Source organism: Curcuma longa, chromosome 4 (assembly GCF_044706935.1).
Source record: "Curcuma longa cultivar G26 ecotype Majalengka, Jawa Barat chromosome 4, ITB_CL_G26_1.1, whole genome shotgun sequence".
NCBI lineage: Eukaryota > Viridiplantae > Streptophyta > Magnoliopsida > Zingiberales > Zingiberaceae > Curcuma > Curcuma longa.
Window position 1 is genome coordinate 5789136 of NC_133864.1, and position 12197 is coordinate 5801332.

At 35.9% G+C, this 12197-nt stretch overlaps 1 protein-coding gene across 1 annotated transcript; it reads left to right on the forward strand.

Moving 5' to 3' along the window:
• Positions 1 to 38: 38 nt before the first annotated feature.
• On the forward strand, positions 39 to 11988 carry LOC141826524 (putative diaminopimelate decarboxylase, chloroplastic). Its single transcript, XM_074713776.1, has 8 exons — positions 39 to 528; positions 9246 to 9420; positions 9741 to 9890; positions 10501 to 10662; positions 10882 to 11067; positions 11271 to 11393; positions 11472 to 11561; positions 11672 to 11988. Exons 1-8 carry the CDS (start codon positions 50 to 52, stop codon positions 11747 to 11749), a joined length of 1443 nt encoding a protein of 480 aa, XP_074569877.1. The 5' UTR covers positions 39 to 49; the 3' UTR covers positions 11750 to 11988.
• Positions 11989 to 12197: the final 209 nt, after the last annotated feature.

The following is a 12197-nucleotide window of genomic DNA, read 5'->3' on the forward strand; positions in this document are numbered from 1 at the left end:
TTAAGGTGACATTAAGCTTCCTTTGCTCTGTGGAACGAGACGGCTGGCAATGGCGGCGGCGCAGCTTTTCTCCCGCGCTTCCATTTCCCCACAAATCCCTCACAAGCCCACTTCCGCCGCCCACTCCCTTTATCCATCACTACGGTTCCCAGCTTTCCCCCGGTTGAAAACCCTCGCTTTGAGGGCAGTCAGCTCCCAAGCCCCCCGCGCCGCCGAAGCGACGGAGTTCCGCCATTGCTTCTCCAAGGGAGAGGATGGATTCCTTTACTGCGAGGGCGTCCGCATCCAGGATGTCATGGAGGTGGTCGAGAGGAGCCCCTTCTACCTCTACAGCAAGGATCAGATTACGAGAAACGTGGAAGCGTACAAGGAGGCTCTCCAGGGGCTGAGGTCTGTCGTTGGGTACGCCATCAAGGCCAATAACAATCTCAAGATATTGGAACACCTCAGGGGATTGGGCTGTGGCGCTGTGCTCGTCAGCGGGAACGAGCTCAGGCTTGCCTTAGCAGCTGGATTTGACCCGAAAAGGTTATGCTTTTGGTTCCCGAATTATTCGTCTGAAATAAAGTAAAAAAAAAATCGAACATTTATTGAAAAAGGGATTTTTTTTTTTTGCTTGGTTCTATGTTGTTAATCTGGTAAACTCTGCCAAGCCTACCGCTTGCATTCATGGAGTTTGAGCATCTATGCGTACGCTGGTACTAGTTAAAAAAACGTGAACTTTGCATATCAATTCCAGTGACCAAATCACGATGAGATATACAATTGCTATCTTTGTTAGGTAATGCTTAGCATATATTTTTGGTAATGTAGTGTAGAATGTGCTTAGATTCTACCTCGGCAATTCTTGCAGGAATGCAAAAGGTTCAATTACATGCTAGCTGGTGATATACTTGATGCTAGTAACTGTCCCTTTTTTGGATTGGAAAGTGCATTCTTTGCCTTATTTATTTATGGGCTTGGCAATTAGGTTTCATTGGTATACATACTTTTGGTGATCATTGCTCTATGTTGATTCGTCTCTGTTAGAAAGTTGAATTAAACTTGAATACAACCATAATAAATGTTTGAAATACATGAACCAAGTGAAACATAAATCTTGTAATTCATGTAAAATAAATTCATGTATCTAATTAATGATAAGTGGTCTAGAAATGTCTATTGAGTAGTATAAATAATCATGTCATGTAAGGTTGAGACAAGTCATTTTTTGTAAGAGAAGTCTTTTGCAATACAAGTTATTCCAAGTCTATTCCTCTTCTCTTCCTAGTAAGTTTTTGAGAGTCCACCATCTTCCAACAAAGTGGTATTAGAGCTAATGACATCAAAATCTTTTTCTTTCCAATACCCCCAACTTACCAAACTCAATTATGAGAATTGGTCGCTTAGAATGAAGGTTATACTTGGATCCCTAGGAGTATGGGATATTGTTGAGCATGGTTTTGAAGAGCCCTTAAATGTGGCAACTCTACCTCAAAACCAAAAGGATGCTATAGAGAAAGAAAGAAAGAAAGATCAACATGCTCTCACTATCATCCATCAAGGTTTGGATGATGACATGTTTGAGAAGATAGCCAATGGGACGACATCAAAGAGAGCGTGGGAGATGCTTTGCAACTCTATTATGGGAGTGGACAAGGTGAAGAAGGTGCGACTTCAAACTCTAAGGGCTGAGTTTGAATCACTCTTTATGAAGGAGAGTGAACATATCTCCGACTATTTTACAAGAGTCTTTGCTGTTGTCAATCAAATGAAGAGACTTGGAGAAACCATGTCTGACGTTCGGGTGATTGAAAAGGTACTACGTTCTCTTAGTACAAAGTTTAATCATGTTGTTGTTGCATTTGAAAAATCCAAAGATTTAGAGACTATGACCGTTGATGAATTAAACGGATCATTACGGGCTCATGAAGAAAGGATGAACCGTGGAAACCAAGAACAATCAGAACATGTGTTACAAGCAAAGACTAATTTGAAGATCAAAGAAGGGGTTTCTAATAGGGGTCGAGGCCAAGGACGAGGTAGAGGCCAAGGATGAGGCAGAGGCCGAGGTTCAGTATATGGTTGTGGTCAAGGGAGAGATGAAAAACCTTCTCAGTTTGATAAAAGAAATCAAACATTTGCAAGAGGTCCTGGAACAACAAGAGGAAGAGGTAATTATGTGAGGTATGATGATAGGAAAAATAAATCTCAGATTGAATGTTATTCTTGTCATAAATTTGGACATTATGTTTGAGAGTGTTATTCAAACATGAAAGATGAAGAGGCAAATCTAATAGAGTACAAAGAAGATGATGTTGAGCAATCCTTGTTTCTTACACTCAAGGAGGACTCTACTGGGAAAACAAACACATGGTATCTTGATAATGGAGCCAGCAACCATATGACAGGTGATCAAAGTAAATTTGTGGAGCTTGATACAAACAAAAAGGGTTTTGTAAGCTTTGGAGATAATACAAAAGTTAAAATTGAAGGCAAAGGTACGATTCTCCTTGAAACAACAAATGGTGGTCATAAAATTCTTTGTGATGTTTATTATGTTCAAAAATTGACTAGCAATATCTTAAGTATTGGTCAACTTTTGGAAAGAAATTACAAGATTCATATGGAAGATTGTGTGCTTTGGTTACGAGATCAAGATTCTAACCTTATTGCTAAAGTGTCTATGACTAAGAATAGGATGTTCTTATTGGACTGAAGAATTGTGGACCTATATGCTTGAAGATTTGTATACAAAATCCATCATGGATTTGGCATATGAGATTTGGTCATTTGAATTTTGGACTCAAAGCTTTGGGAGATCAGAAGATGGTGAAAGGGATTCCAAAGATTGATCACCCCGATCAATTATGTGAAGCATGCTTACTTGGCAAGCATCCAAGAAAGAGTTTTCCAAAGCAATCTATTTCCAGAGCAATCAAACCACTTCAACTTGTTCATGCTGATGTTTGTGGTCCTATTAAGCCTGAATCTCTTGGTAAAAGTTATTACTTTGTTCTCTTTATTGATGATTTCAGTAGGAAGACATGAGTTTATTTTTTGAAGCAAAAAATCTGAGGCATTTGATGCATTCAAAAGATTTAAAGCTCTGGTTGAAAAAGAAAGTAGATATCAAATTCAAGCATTAAGAACTGATAGAGGTGGTGAATTTATATCTAATGAATTTAACAATTTTTGTGAGTTGCATGGAATTCGTCGTCTTTTGACAGTTCCTAGATCACCCCAGCAAAATGGAGTTGCTGAAAGGAAGAACAGAACAATACTTAATATGGCGAGGAGTATGCTAAAGTCTAAAGACATGCCTAAGGAGTTTTGGGCTGAAGCTGTGGCTTGTGTTGTGTATCTTTCAAATCGATCTCCAACTAAGAGCTTGAAGAATGTGACACCTCAAGAAGCATGGAGTGGATGGAAGCCAACTGTATCACATTTACGAGTATTTGGATCCATTGCATTTGCACATATCCATGAACAAGAAAGATCCAAGTTAGATGATCGAAGTCAGAAACTCATTTTCATCGGATATGATGAAAATTCCAAGGGATACAGATTGTACAATCCACACAGAGAAAAATTTATGATTAGCAGAGATGTCGAATTTGATGAAGATGCATCGTGGGATTGGAGTGCCAAGGAAGAAGGGTCTTATGATTTCTTTCCTTACTTTGATATGGAACAAGAAGCCCAAGAGGAATCTACTCCACCAACAACTCCATATACACCTGAGTTATCAATTACACCAGGATCATCTTCAGGAGAAAAGACTCCAAAATATCAAAGCCATGATGATATTTATAATGAGACTCATGCTATTGATGAAATGAATTTATTATGTTTACTTGCAGATGTTGAACCTTTGAGCTTTGAAGAAGCAAAAGAAGATGAAAAATGGAGAGAAGCCATGAATGAAGAAATTGAAGCTATTGTGAAGAATGATACTTGGGAGTTAGTATCTCTTCCGAAAGACCATAAGACTATTGGAGTCAAATGGGTATACAAGACAAAGAAGAATGCCAATGGAGAAGTAGAAAGGTATAAAAGCAAGACTTGTTGCTAAAGGCTATAAGCAAAAACAAGGTATTGATTATGATGAGGTATTTGCTCCAGTAGCTCGATTAGAGACAATTCGTTTATTGATATCTCTTGCTGTTCAAAAGCATTGGAAGATTTATCAGTTAGATGTTAAATCTGCTTTTCTTAATGGTTATCTTAATGAGGATGTTTACATTGAACAACCTATTGGATATGTGGTTAAAGAGCATGAAGACAAGGTCTTGAAACTAAAGAAGACACTTTATGGGCTTAAACAGGCACCAAGAGTTTGGAACCATTGACTTGATAATTATTTACAAGAAAATAGTTTCTTGAGATGCACCCATGAATATGCACTCTATATGAAAGAAGAAGGTCAGAATTTCTTACTTGTTTGCATTTATGTGGATGATCTTATCTTTACAGGAAACAATCAGAAAATGATTAAAGAATTCAGAACAACGATGAGTCATGAATTTGAGATGTCTGACATGGGACTCATGACATATTTCTTGGGAATTCAAATTAAGCAAATGGAGGATGGAGCTTTTATTTCTCAAGAATATAGAGTGTATTATTGGATTGAAAAGTACAATAGCTTATATATACATGGAGAAGAATTTCATGGAACATAAACAAATGGAGAAGAATTTCATGGAGTTCAAAAAAACAAGCATATCCATGAACAAGAAAGATCCAAGTTAGATGATCGAAGTCAGAAACTCATTTTCATCGGATATGATGAAAATTCCAAGGGATACAGATTGTACAATCCACACAGAGAAAAATTTATGATTAGCAGAGATGTCGAATTTGATGAAGATGCATCGTGGGATTGGAGTGCCAAGGAAGAAGAGTCTTATGATTTCTTTCCTTACTTTGATATGGAACAAGAAGCCCAAGAGGAATCTACTCCACCAACAACTCCATATACACCTGAGTTATCAATTACACTAGGATCATCTTCAAGAGAAAAGACTCCAAAATATCAAAGCCATGATGATATTTATAATGAGACTCATGCTATTGATGAAATGAATTTATTATGTTTACTTGCGGATGTTGAACCTTTGAGCTTTGAAGAAGCAAAAGAAGATGAAAAATGGAGAGAAGCCATGAAGGAAGAAATTGAAGCTATTGTGAAGAATGATACTTGGGAGTTAGTATCTCTTCCGAAAGACCATAAGACTATTGGAGTCAAATGGGTATACAAAACAAAGAAGAATGCCAATGGAGAAGTAGAAAGGTATAAAAGCAAGACTTGTTGCTAAAGGCTATAAGCAAAAACAAGGTATTGATTATGATGAGGTATTTGCTCCAGTAGCTCGATTAGAGACAATTCGTTTATTGATATCTCTTGCTGTTCAAAAGCATTGGAAGATTTATCAGTTAGATGTTTAATCTGCTTTTCTTAATGGTTATCTTAATGAGGATGTTTACATTGAACAACCTATTGGATATGTGGTTAAAGAGCATGAAGACAAGGTCTTGAAACTAAAGAAGACACTTTATGGGCTTAAACAGGCACCAAGAGTTTGGAACCATTGACTTGATAATTATTTACAAGAAAATAGTTTCTTGAGATACACCCATGAATATGCACTCTATATGAAAGAAGAAGGTCAGAATTTCTTACTTGTTTGCATTTATGTGGATGATCTTATCTTTACAGGAAACAATCAGAAAATGATTGAAGAATTCAAAACAACGATGAGTCATGAATTTGAGATGTCTGACATGGGACTCATGACATATTTCTTGGGAATTCAAATTAAGCAAATGGAGGATGGAGCTTTTATTTCTCAAGAATATAGAGTGTATTATTGGATTGAAAAGTACAATAGCTTATATATACATGGAGAAGAATTTCATGGAACATAAACAAATGGAGAAGAATTTCATGGAGTTCAAAAAAACAAGCATATCCATGAACAAGAAAGATCCAAGTTAGATGATCGAAGTCAGAAACTCATTTTCATCGGATATGATGAAAATTCCAAGGGATACAGATTGTACAATCCACACAGAGAAAAATTTATGATTAGCAGAGATGTCGAATTTGATGAAGATGCATCGTGGGATTGGAGTGCCAAGGAAGAAGAGTCTTATGATTTCTATCCTTACTTTGATATGGAACAAGAAGCCCAAGAGGAATCTACTCCACCAACAACTCCATATACACCTGAGTTATCAATTACACCAGGATCATCTTCAGGAGAAAAGACTCCAAAATATCAAAGCCATGATGATATTTATAATGAGACTCATGCTATTGATGAAATGAATTTATTATGTTTACTTGCGGATGTTGAACCTTTGAGCTTTGAAGAAGCAAAAGAAGATGAAAAATGGAGAGAAGCCATGAATGAAGAAATTGAAGCTATTGTGAAGAATGATACTTGGGAGTTAGTATCTCTTCCGAAAGACCATAAGACTATTGGAGTCAAATGGGTATACAAAACAAAGAAGAATGCCAATGGAGAAGTAGAAAGGTATAAAAGCAAGACTTGTTGCTAAAGGCTATAAGCAAAAACAAGGTATTGATTATGATGAGGTATTTGCTCCAGTAGCTCGATTAGAGACAATTCGTTTATTGATATCTCTTGCTGTTCAAAAGCATTGGAAGATTTATCAGTTAGATGTTAAATCTGCTTTTCTTAATGGTTATCTTAATGAGGATGTTTACATTGAACAACCTATTGGATATGTGGTTAAAGAGCATGAAGACAAGGTCTTGAAACTAAAGAAGACACTTTATGGGCTTAAACAGGCACCAAGAGTTTGGAACCATTGACTTGATAATTATTTACAAGAAAATAGTTTCTTGAGATGCACCCATGAATATGCACTCTATATGAAAGAAGAAGGTCAGAATTTCTTACTTGTTTGCATTTATGTGGATGATCTTATCTTTACAGGAAACAATCAGAAAATGATTGAAGAATTCAGAACAACGATGAGTCATGAATTTGAGATGTCTGACATGGGACTCATGACATATTTCTTGGGAATTCAAATTAAGCAAATGGAGGATGGAGCTTTTATTTCTCAAGAATATAGAGTGTATTATTGGATTGAAAAGTACAATAGCTTATATATACATGGAGAAGAATTTCATGGAACATAAACAAATGGAGAAGAATTTCATGGAGTTCAAAAAAACAAGCATATCCATGAACAAGAAAGATCCAAGTTAGATGATCGAAGTCAGAAACTCATTTTCATCGGATATGATGAAAATTCCAAGGGATACAGATTGTACAATCCACACAGAGAAAAATTTATGATTAGCAGAGATGTCGAATTTGATGAAGATGCATCGTGGGATTGGAGTGCCAAGGAAGAAGAGTCTTATGATTTCTTTCCTTACTTTGATATGGAACAAGAAGCCCAAGAGGAATCTACTCCACCAACAACTCCATATACACCTGAGTTATCAATTACACCAGGATCATCTTCAGGAGAAAAGACTCCAAAATATCAAAGCCATGATGATATTTATAATGAGACTCATGCTATTGATGAAATGAATTTATTATGTTTACTTGCGGATGTTGAACCTTTGAGCTTTGAAGAAGCAAAAGAAGATGAAAAATGGAGAGAAGCCATGAATGAAGAAATTGAAGCTATTGTGAAGAATGATACTTGGGAGTTAGTATCTCTTCCGAAAGACCATAAGACTATTGGAGTCAAATGGGTATACAAAACAAAGAAGAATGCCAATGGAGAAGTAGAAAGGTATAAAAGCAAGACTTGTTGCTAAAGGCTATAAGCAAAAACAAGGTATTGATTATGATGAGGTATTTGCTCCAGTAGCTCGATTAGAGACAATTCGTTTATTGATATCTCTTGCTGTTCAAAAGCATTGGAAGATTTATCAGTTAGATGTTAAATCTGCTTTTCTTAATGGTTATCTTAATGAGGATGTTTACATTGAACAACCTATTGGATATGTGGTTAAAGAGCATGAAGACAAGGTCTTGAAACTAAAGAAGACACTTTATGGGCTTAAACAGGCACCAAGAGTTTGGAACCATTGACTTGATAATTATTTACAAGAAAATAGTTTCTTGAGATGCACCCATGAATATGCACTCTATATGAAAGAAGAAGGTCAGAATTTCTTACTTGTTTGCATTTATGTGGATGATCTTATCTTTACAGGAAACAATCAGAAAATGATTGAAGAATTCAGAACAACGATGAGTCATGAATTTGAGATGTCTGACATGGGACTCATGACATATTTCTTGGGAATTCAAATTAAGCAAATGGAGGATGGAGCTTTTATTTCTCAAGAATATAGAGTGTATTATTGGATTGAAAAGTACAATAGCTTATATATACATGGAGAAGAATTTCACCAGAACATAAACAAACCAATAATCCAATAATACAACATAAGTAAATGGAGAAGAATTTCATGGAGTTCAAAAAAACAAGCTATTGTGACATTGTCCAGAAGAATTTCATGGAGTTCAAAAAAACAAGCTATTGTGACATTGTCTAGTTGTGAAGTCGAGTATGTTGCGACTACTTCTTGTACTTGTCATGCTATATGTTTAAGAAGGTTATTAAAGGAACTTCATGTCGAACAAGAAGATGCTACGAAGATCATGATTGATGATAAGTCAGCTCAAAGTTTGGTAAAGAATTCAGTATTTTATGAACGCAACAAGCATATTGACACAAGATATCATTTTATTCGAGAATACATTGCAAAGAAAGAAGTTGAACTTCAGTATGTGATGACTATGGATCAAGTTGCTGATATTCTTACAAAGCCACTCAAATTTGATGATTTTCAAAGATTAAGGCTCATGCTTGGAGTAAGGAAGATTCATGTTTAAGGGGGAGTGTTAGAAAGTTGAATTAAACTTGAATACAACCATAATAAATGTTTGAAATACATGAACCAAGTGAAACATAAATCTTGTAATCATGTAGAATAAATTCATGTATCTAATTAATGATAAGTGGTCTAGAAATGTCTATTGAGTAGTATAAATACTCATGTCATGTAAGGTTGAGACAAGTCATTTTTTGTAAAAGAAGTCTTTTGCAATACAAGTTATTCCAAGTTTATTCCTCTTCTCTTCCTAGTAAGTTTTTGAGAGTCCATCATCTTCCAACAGTCTCATGCGACTTTTTTACTTCATATGATTTAATTAACTTCTAAATGCATGTAAATGTGTTCTTACTTTCTTGAATATCAGGTGTATTTTTAATGGGAATGGCAAGATGCTGGAGGATCTTGTTTTAGCTGCTGAAAAGGAAGTTTTTGTGAATGTTGATAGTGAGTTTGACTTGGAAAACATTGTGACAGCAGCAAGAGTAGTAGGAAAGAGAGTCCCTGTTCTACTTAGGATCAATCCAGATGTAGATCCACAGGTATGTGGTTATATTCCATAAGATTTATTAGACGTTAAAAACTCAAACAGATTGTTTCCTAATTGATTTCTTTATAAAAATAAGGGGAAAATGAAAATATCATCATTCAATAAAACAAAAATTATGTTCCTGATCTTTCAAGCATAGCATGCTATACAGGCAATGAAAAGAATTTGTTTATGTTGTATTATTGGATTGATCTTATGATTAACTTGCTCATGAAGTTCTTCAAGTTTACCACTACAGCAAAAGATAGCTTTCAGTTCTAGACTTGTTGAAGTGGATCTTTTAATCTTTTTTCTGCTTGACATTTCTTGAAGGTACATCCATATGTTGCCACTGGAAATAAGACATCCAAATTTGGTATCCGAAATGAGAAACTTCAATGGTTTCTTGATGCTGTCAAGACACATTCAAGTGAAATTAATCTTGTGGGAGTTCATTGCCATCTTGGGTCGACTATTACAAAGGTACTCAACTGCTCAAATGGTCTATTCATCAGCCATTTTATTGTGTCTATGTTTTCTATATGTGAAGTTAATTCACTTATTGCTGATGACTTAACAGAATAGGTTGATTACAAAGGTACTCAACTACTCAAATGATCTATTCATCATCCATTTTATTGTGTCTAGTGTTTTACATGAAAATTTAATTCCCATATTTCTGATGACTTAACAGAATAGGTAGCATGATTTCAATAATAATAATGTTTTATGTCTTTTGCCACATGCTCCTTCATATGCATGGTAAAAATTTTTTACTCAATTCCACAAGATTAAAGGCAGATATTATGTACCCAATAATCTAACTAAAATTGGTTAGTTTTCAAGAGTGTATAGGCATCCTTTACCTTAACTCCATGTTTTTTTCGTCTTCTATGGCAGATTTTGTAAGTTTATTGAAAATGGAGAAACTTTTTTTTTCTTGCATGCTATGGTGTATATTGCATTATTTGTTTTCCTGGCCATAACAAGTACATAGTGATTGGTATTCGACTCGTTAAAAAAAAACATCCACAATAACTTTCATGTTATATGAGTTGTTACAAATTTAAAGTTTTATTGTTGTCTACCTTAGGTGGATATATTTAGAGATGCTGCTGTTCTGATGGTGAATTTCATCGATCAAATCCGAGCACAAGGCTTCCAGTTGGAGTACTTGAATATTGGAGGTGGTCTTGGAATTGATTACCATCACACCGGTGCAGTCCTGCCGACACCTATGGATCTCATAAACACTGTAAGCTAAAATGTCCAATATTGCATTTTTTTTCTTTTCAACTGTGGGCAAATGAGGCATTGTGATAACATGTAGATCTGCATACCGAGTTTGTTTTTAGCCATCTTAAATGTGTTTTTATATGTTCTATAACAGCTTGTATATTGTTTGCGCCACAGTTGACCATGGTTCTCCAGTACTTCCCTAGTTTAGTTGTGATGTTTTTAATATGTACTGCAGGTGAGAGAGCTGGTTCTTTCCCGCGATCTTACTCTCATCATTGAACCGGGGAGATCACTGATCGCCAATACTTGCTGCTTGGTTAACAAGGTGACTGGTGTTAAAACTAATGGCACGAAAAACTTTATAGTGACTGATGGAAGCATGGCAGAGCTCATCCGACCTAGTCTCTATGGAGCATACCAGGCAAGTTTAGCATTTACAGTTCGCTAAGGCTGCACAAGAGTAACATCAAAATTGTTATGCATTTTCCTAACCCTTTATTAGCTGATAATATGTGTGAAGAAAGTTTATTCATTTTTATGCATGATCACATTTCATACTTGCACAAAGTTATATAACATGCACCATTTTTTCTTAAATATCCTTTCCTTGGTATCATGGTTCAGCACATAGAGCTGGTTTCTCCTCCTGCTGCTGATGCACATGTTGAAACCTTCGACGTGGTGGGGCCTGTATGCGAGTCTGCAGACTTTCTTGGCAAAGACAGAGAGCTACCAACGCCAGCTAAGGTCAGTTTCCTTTTTTTTTCATTTCCTGATGAAAGTTTGTCATTTCTCTTACATTGTTGCAATGAATTCAATTCCCAGGGAACTGGTTTAGTTGTTCACGATGCCGGTGCATATTGCATGAGCATGGCTTCAACTTATAACCTCAAATTGCGCCCTCCTGAGTATTGGGTATGCATTTCATTTTGCTGTAACTTAATTGTTTCATCCTCCAACCTGTTCTCATGCATCAAATACAAGCCGATGTGCACTAATTTGCCATTTTTCCTCTTGTTTTATAGGTGGACAAAGGATCTGTGATGAAAATTAGGCATGGAGAGAAGATGGAAGACTTCATGAGGTTCTTTGATGGGCTTTAAATTCTCAAACAAAGTATGCTTTGCTAGGTTTCCGTTGTACTTTCTATTTGTTGTGCCATGTCTAAATTATTATGCATTTGACTTAAGTTGAGCTCACGGTTGTTCTTATATCTCACACACCCTCTTAAGAGTCAGAAAGAGGAAGGAGATGGTTAGGTTAGGTTCCATGAAAATGAACAAAATTGTTAGATGACTTGATGTGTTTTCTTCCATCTTAATAATTAAGTTTGTTAGGCAAACCTGGTTGTTTCTAAAGCATATGCATTGGAACACTAGTTTCGAAAATTGGAGTGGACTAGGAGATGACTTAATGTTCCCCTTGTCATCTTCTCAGGTAATCGGTGATCATGGTTTAGGTAAAATATGGCTTGATTACGTCTAAAATATGATTAACAAAGAACTTAGGTTTCCATAGACTTGTAAAGTTGTATTTTTAATAGCCTTTTGT

Bases quoted from the DNA above. Each gene is read 5' to 3' on its own strand.
- LOC141826524 (XM_074713776.1), top strand. From the start codon at position 50: ATGGCGGCGGCGCAGCTTTTCTCCCGCGCTTCCATTTCCCCACAAATC. The intron at 529-9,245 runs GTTATGCTTTTG...CTTGAATATCAG, and splicing joins GCTGGATTTGACCCGAAAAG to GTGTATTTTTAATGGGAATG. The intron at 11,562-11,671 runs GTATGCATTTCA...CTTGTTTTATAG, and splicing joins TGCGCCCTCCTGAGTATTGG to GTGGACAAAGGATCTGTGAT.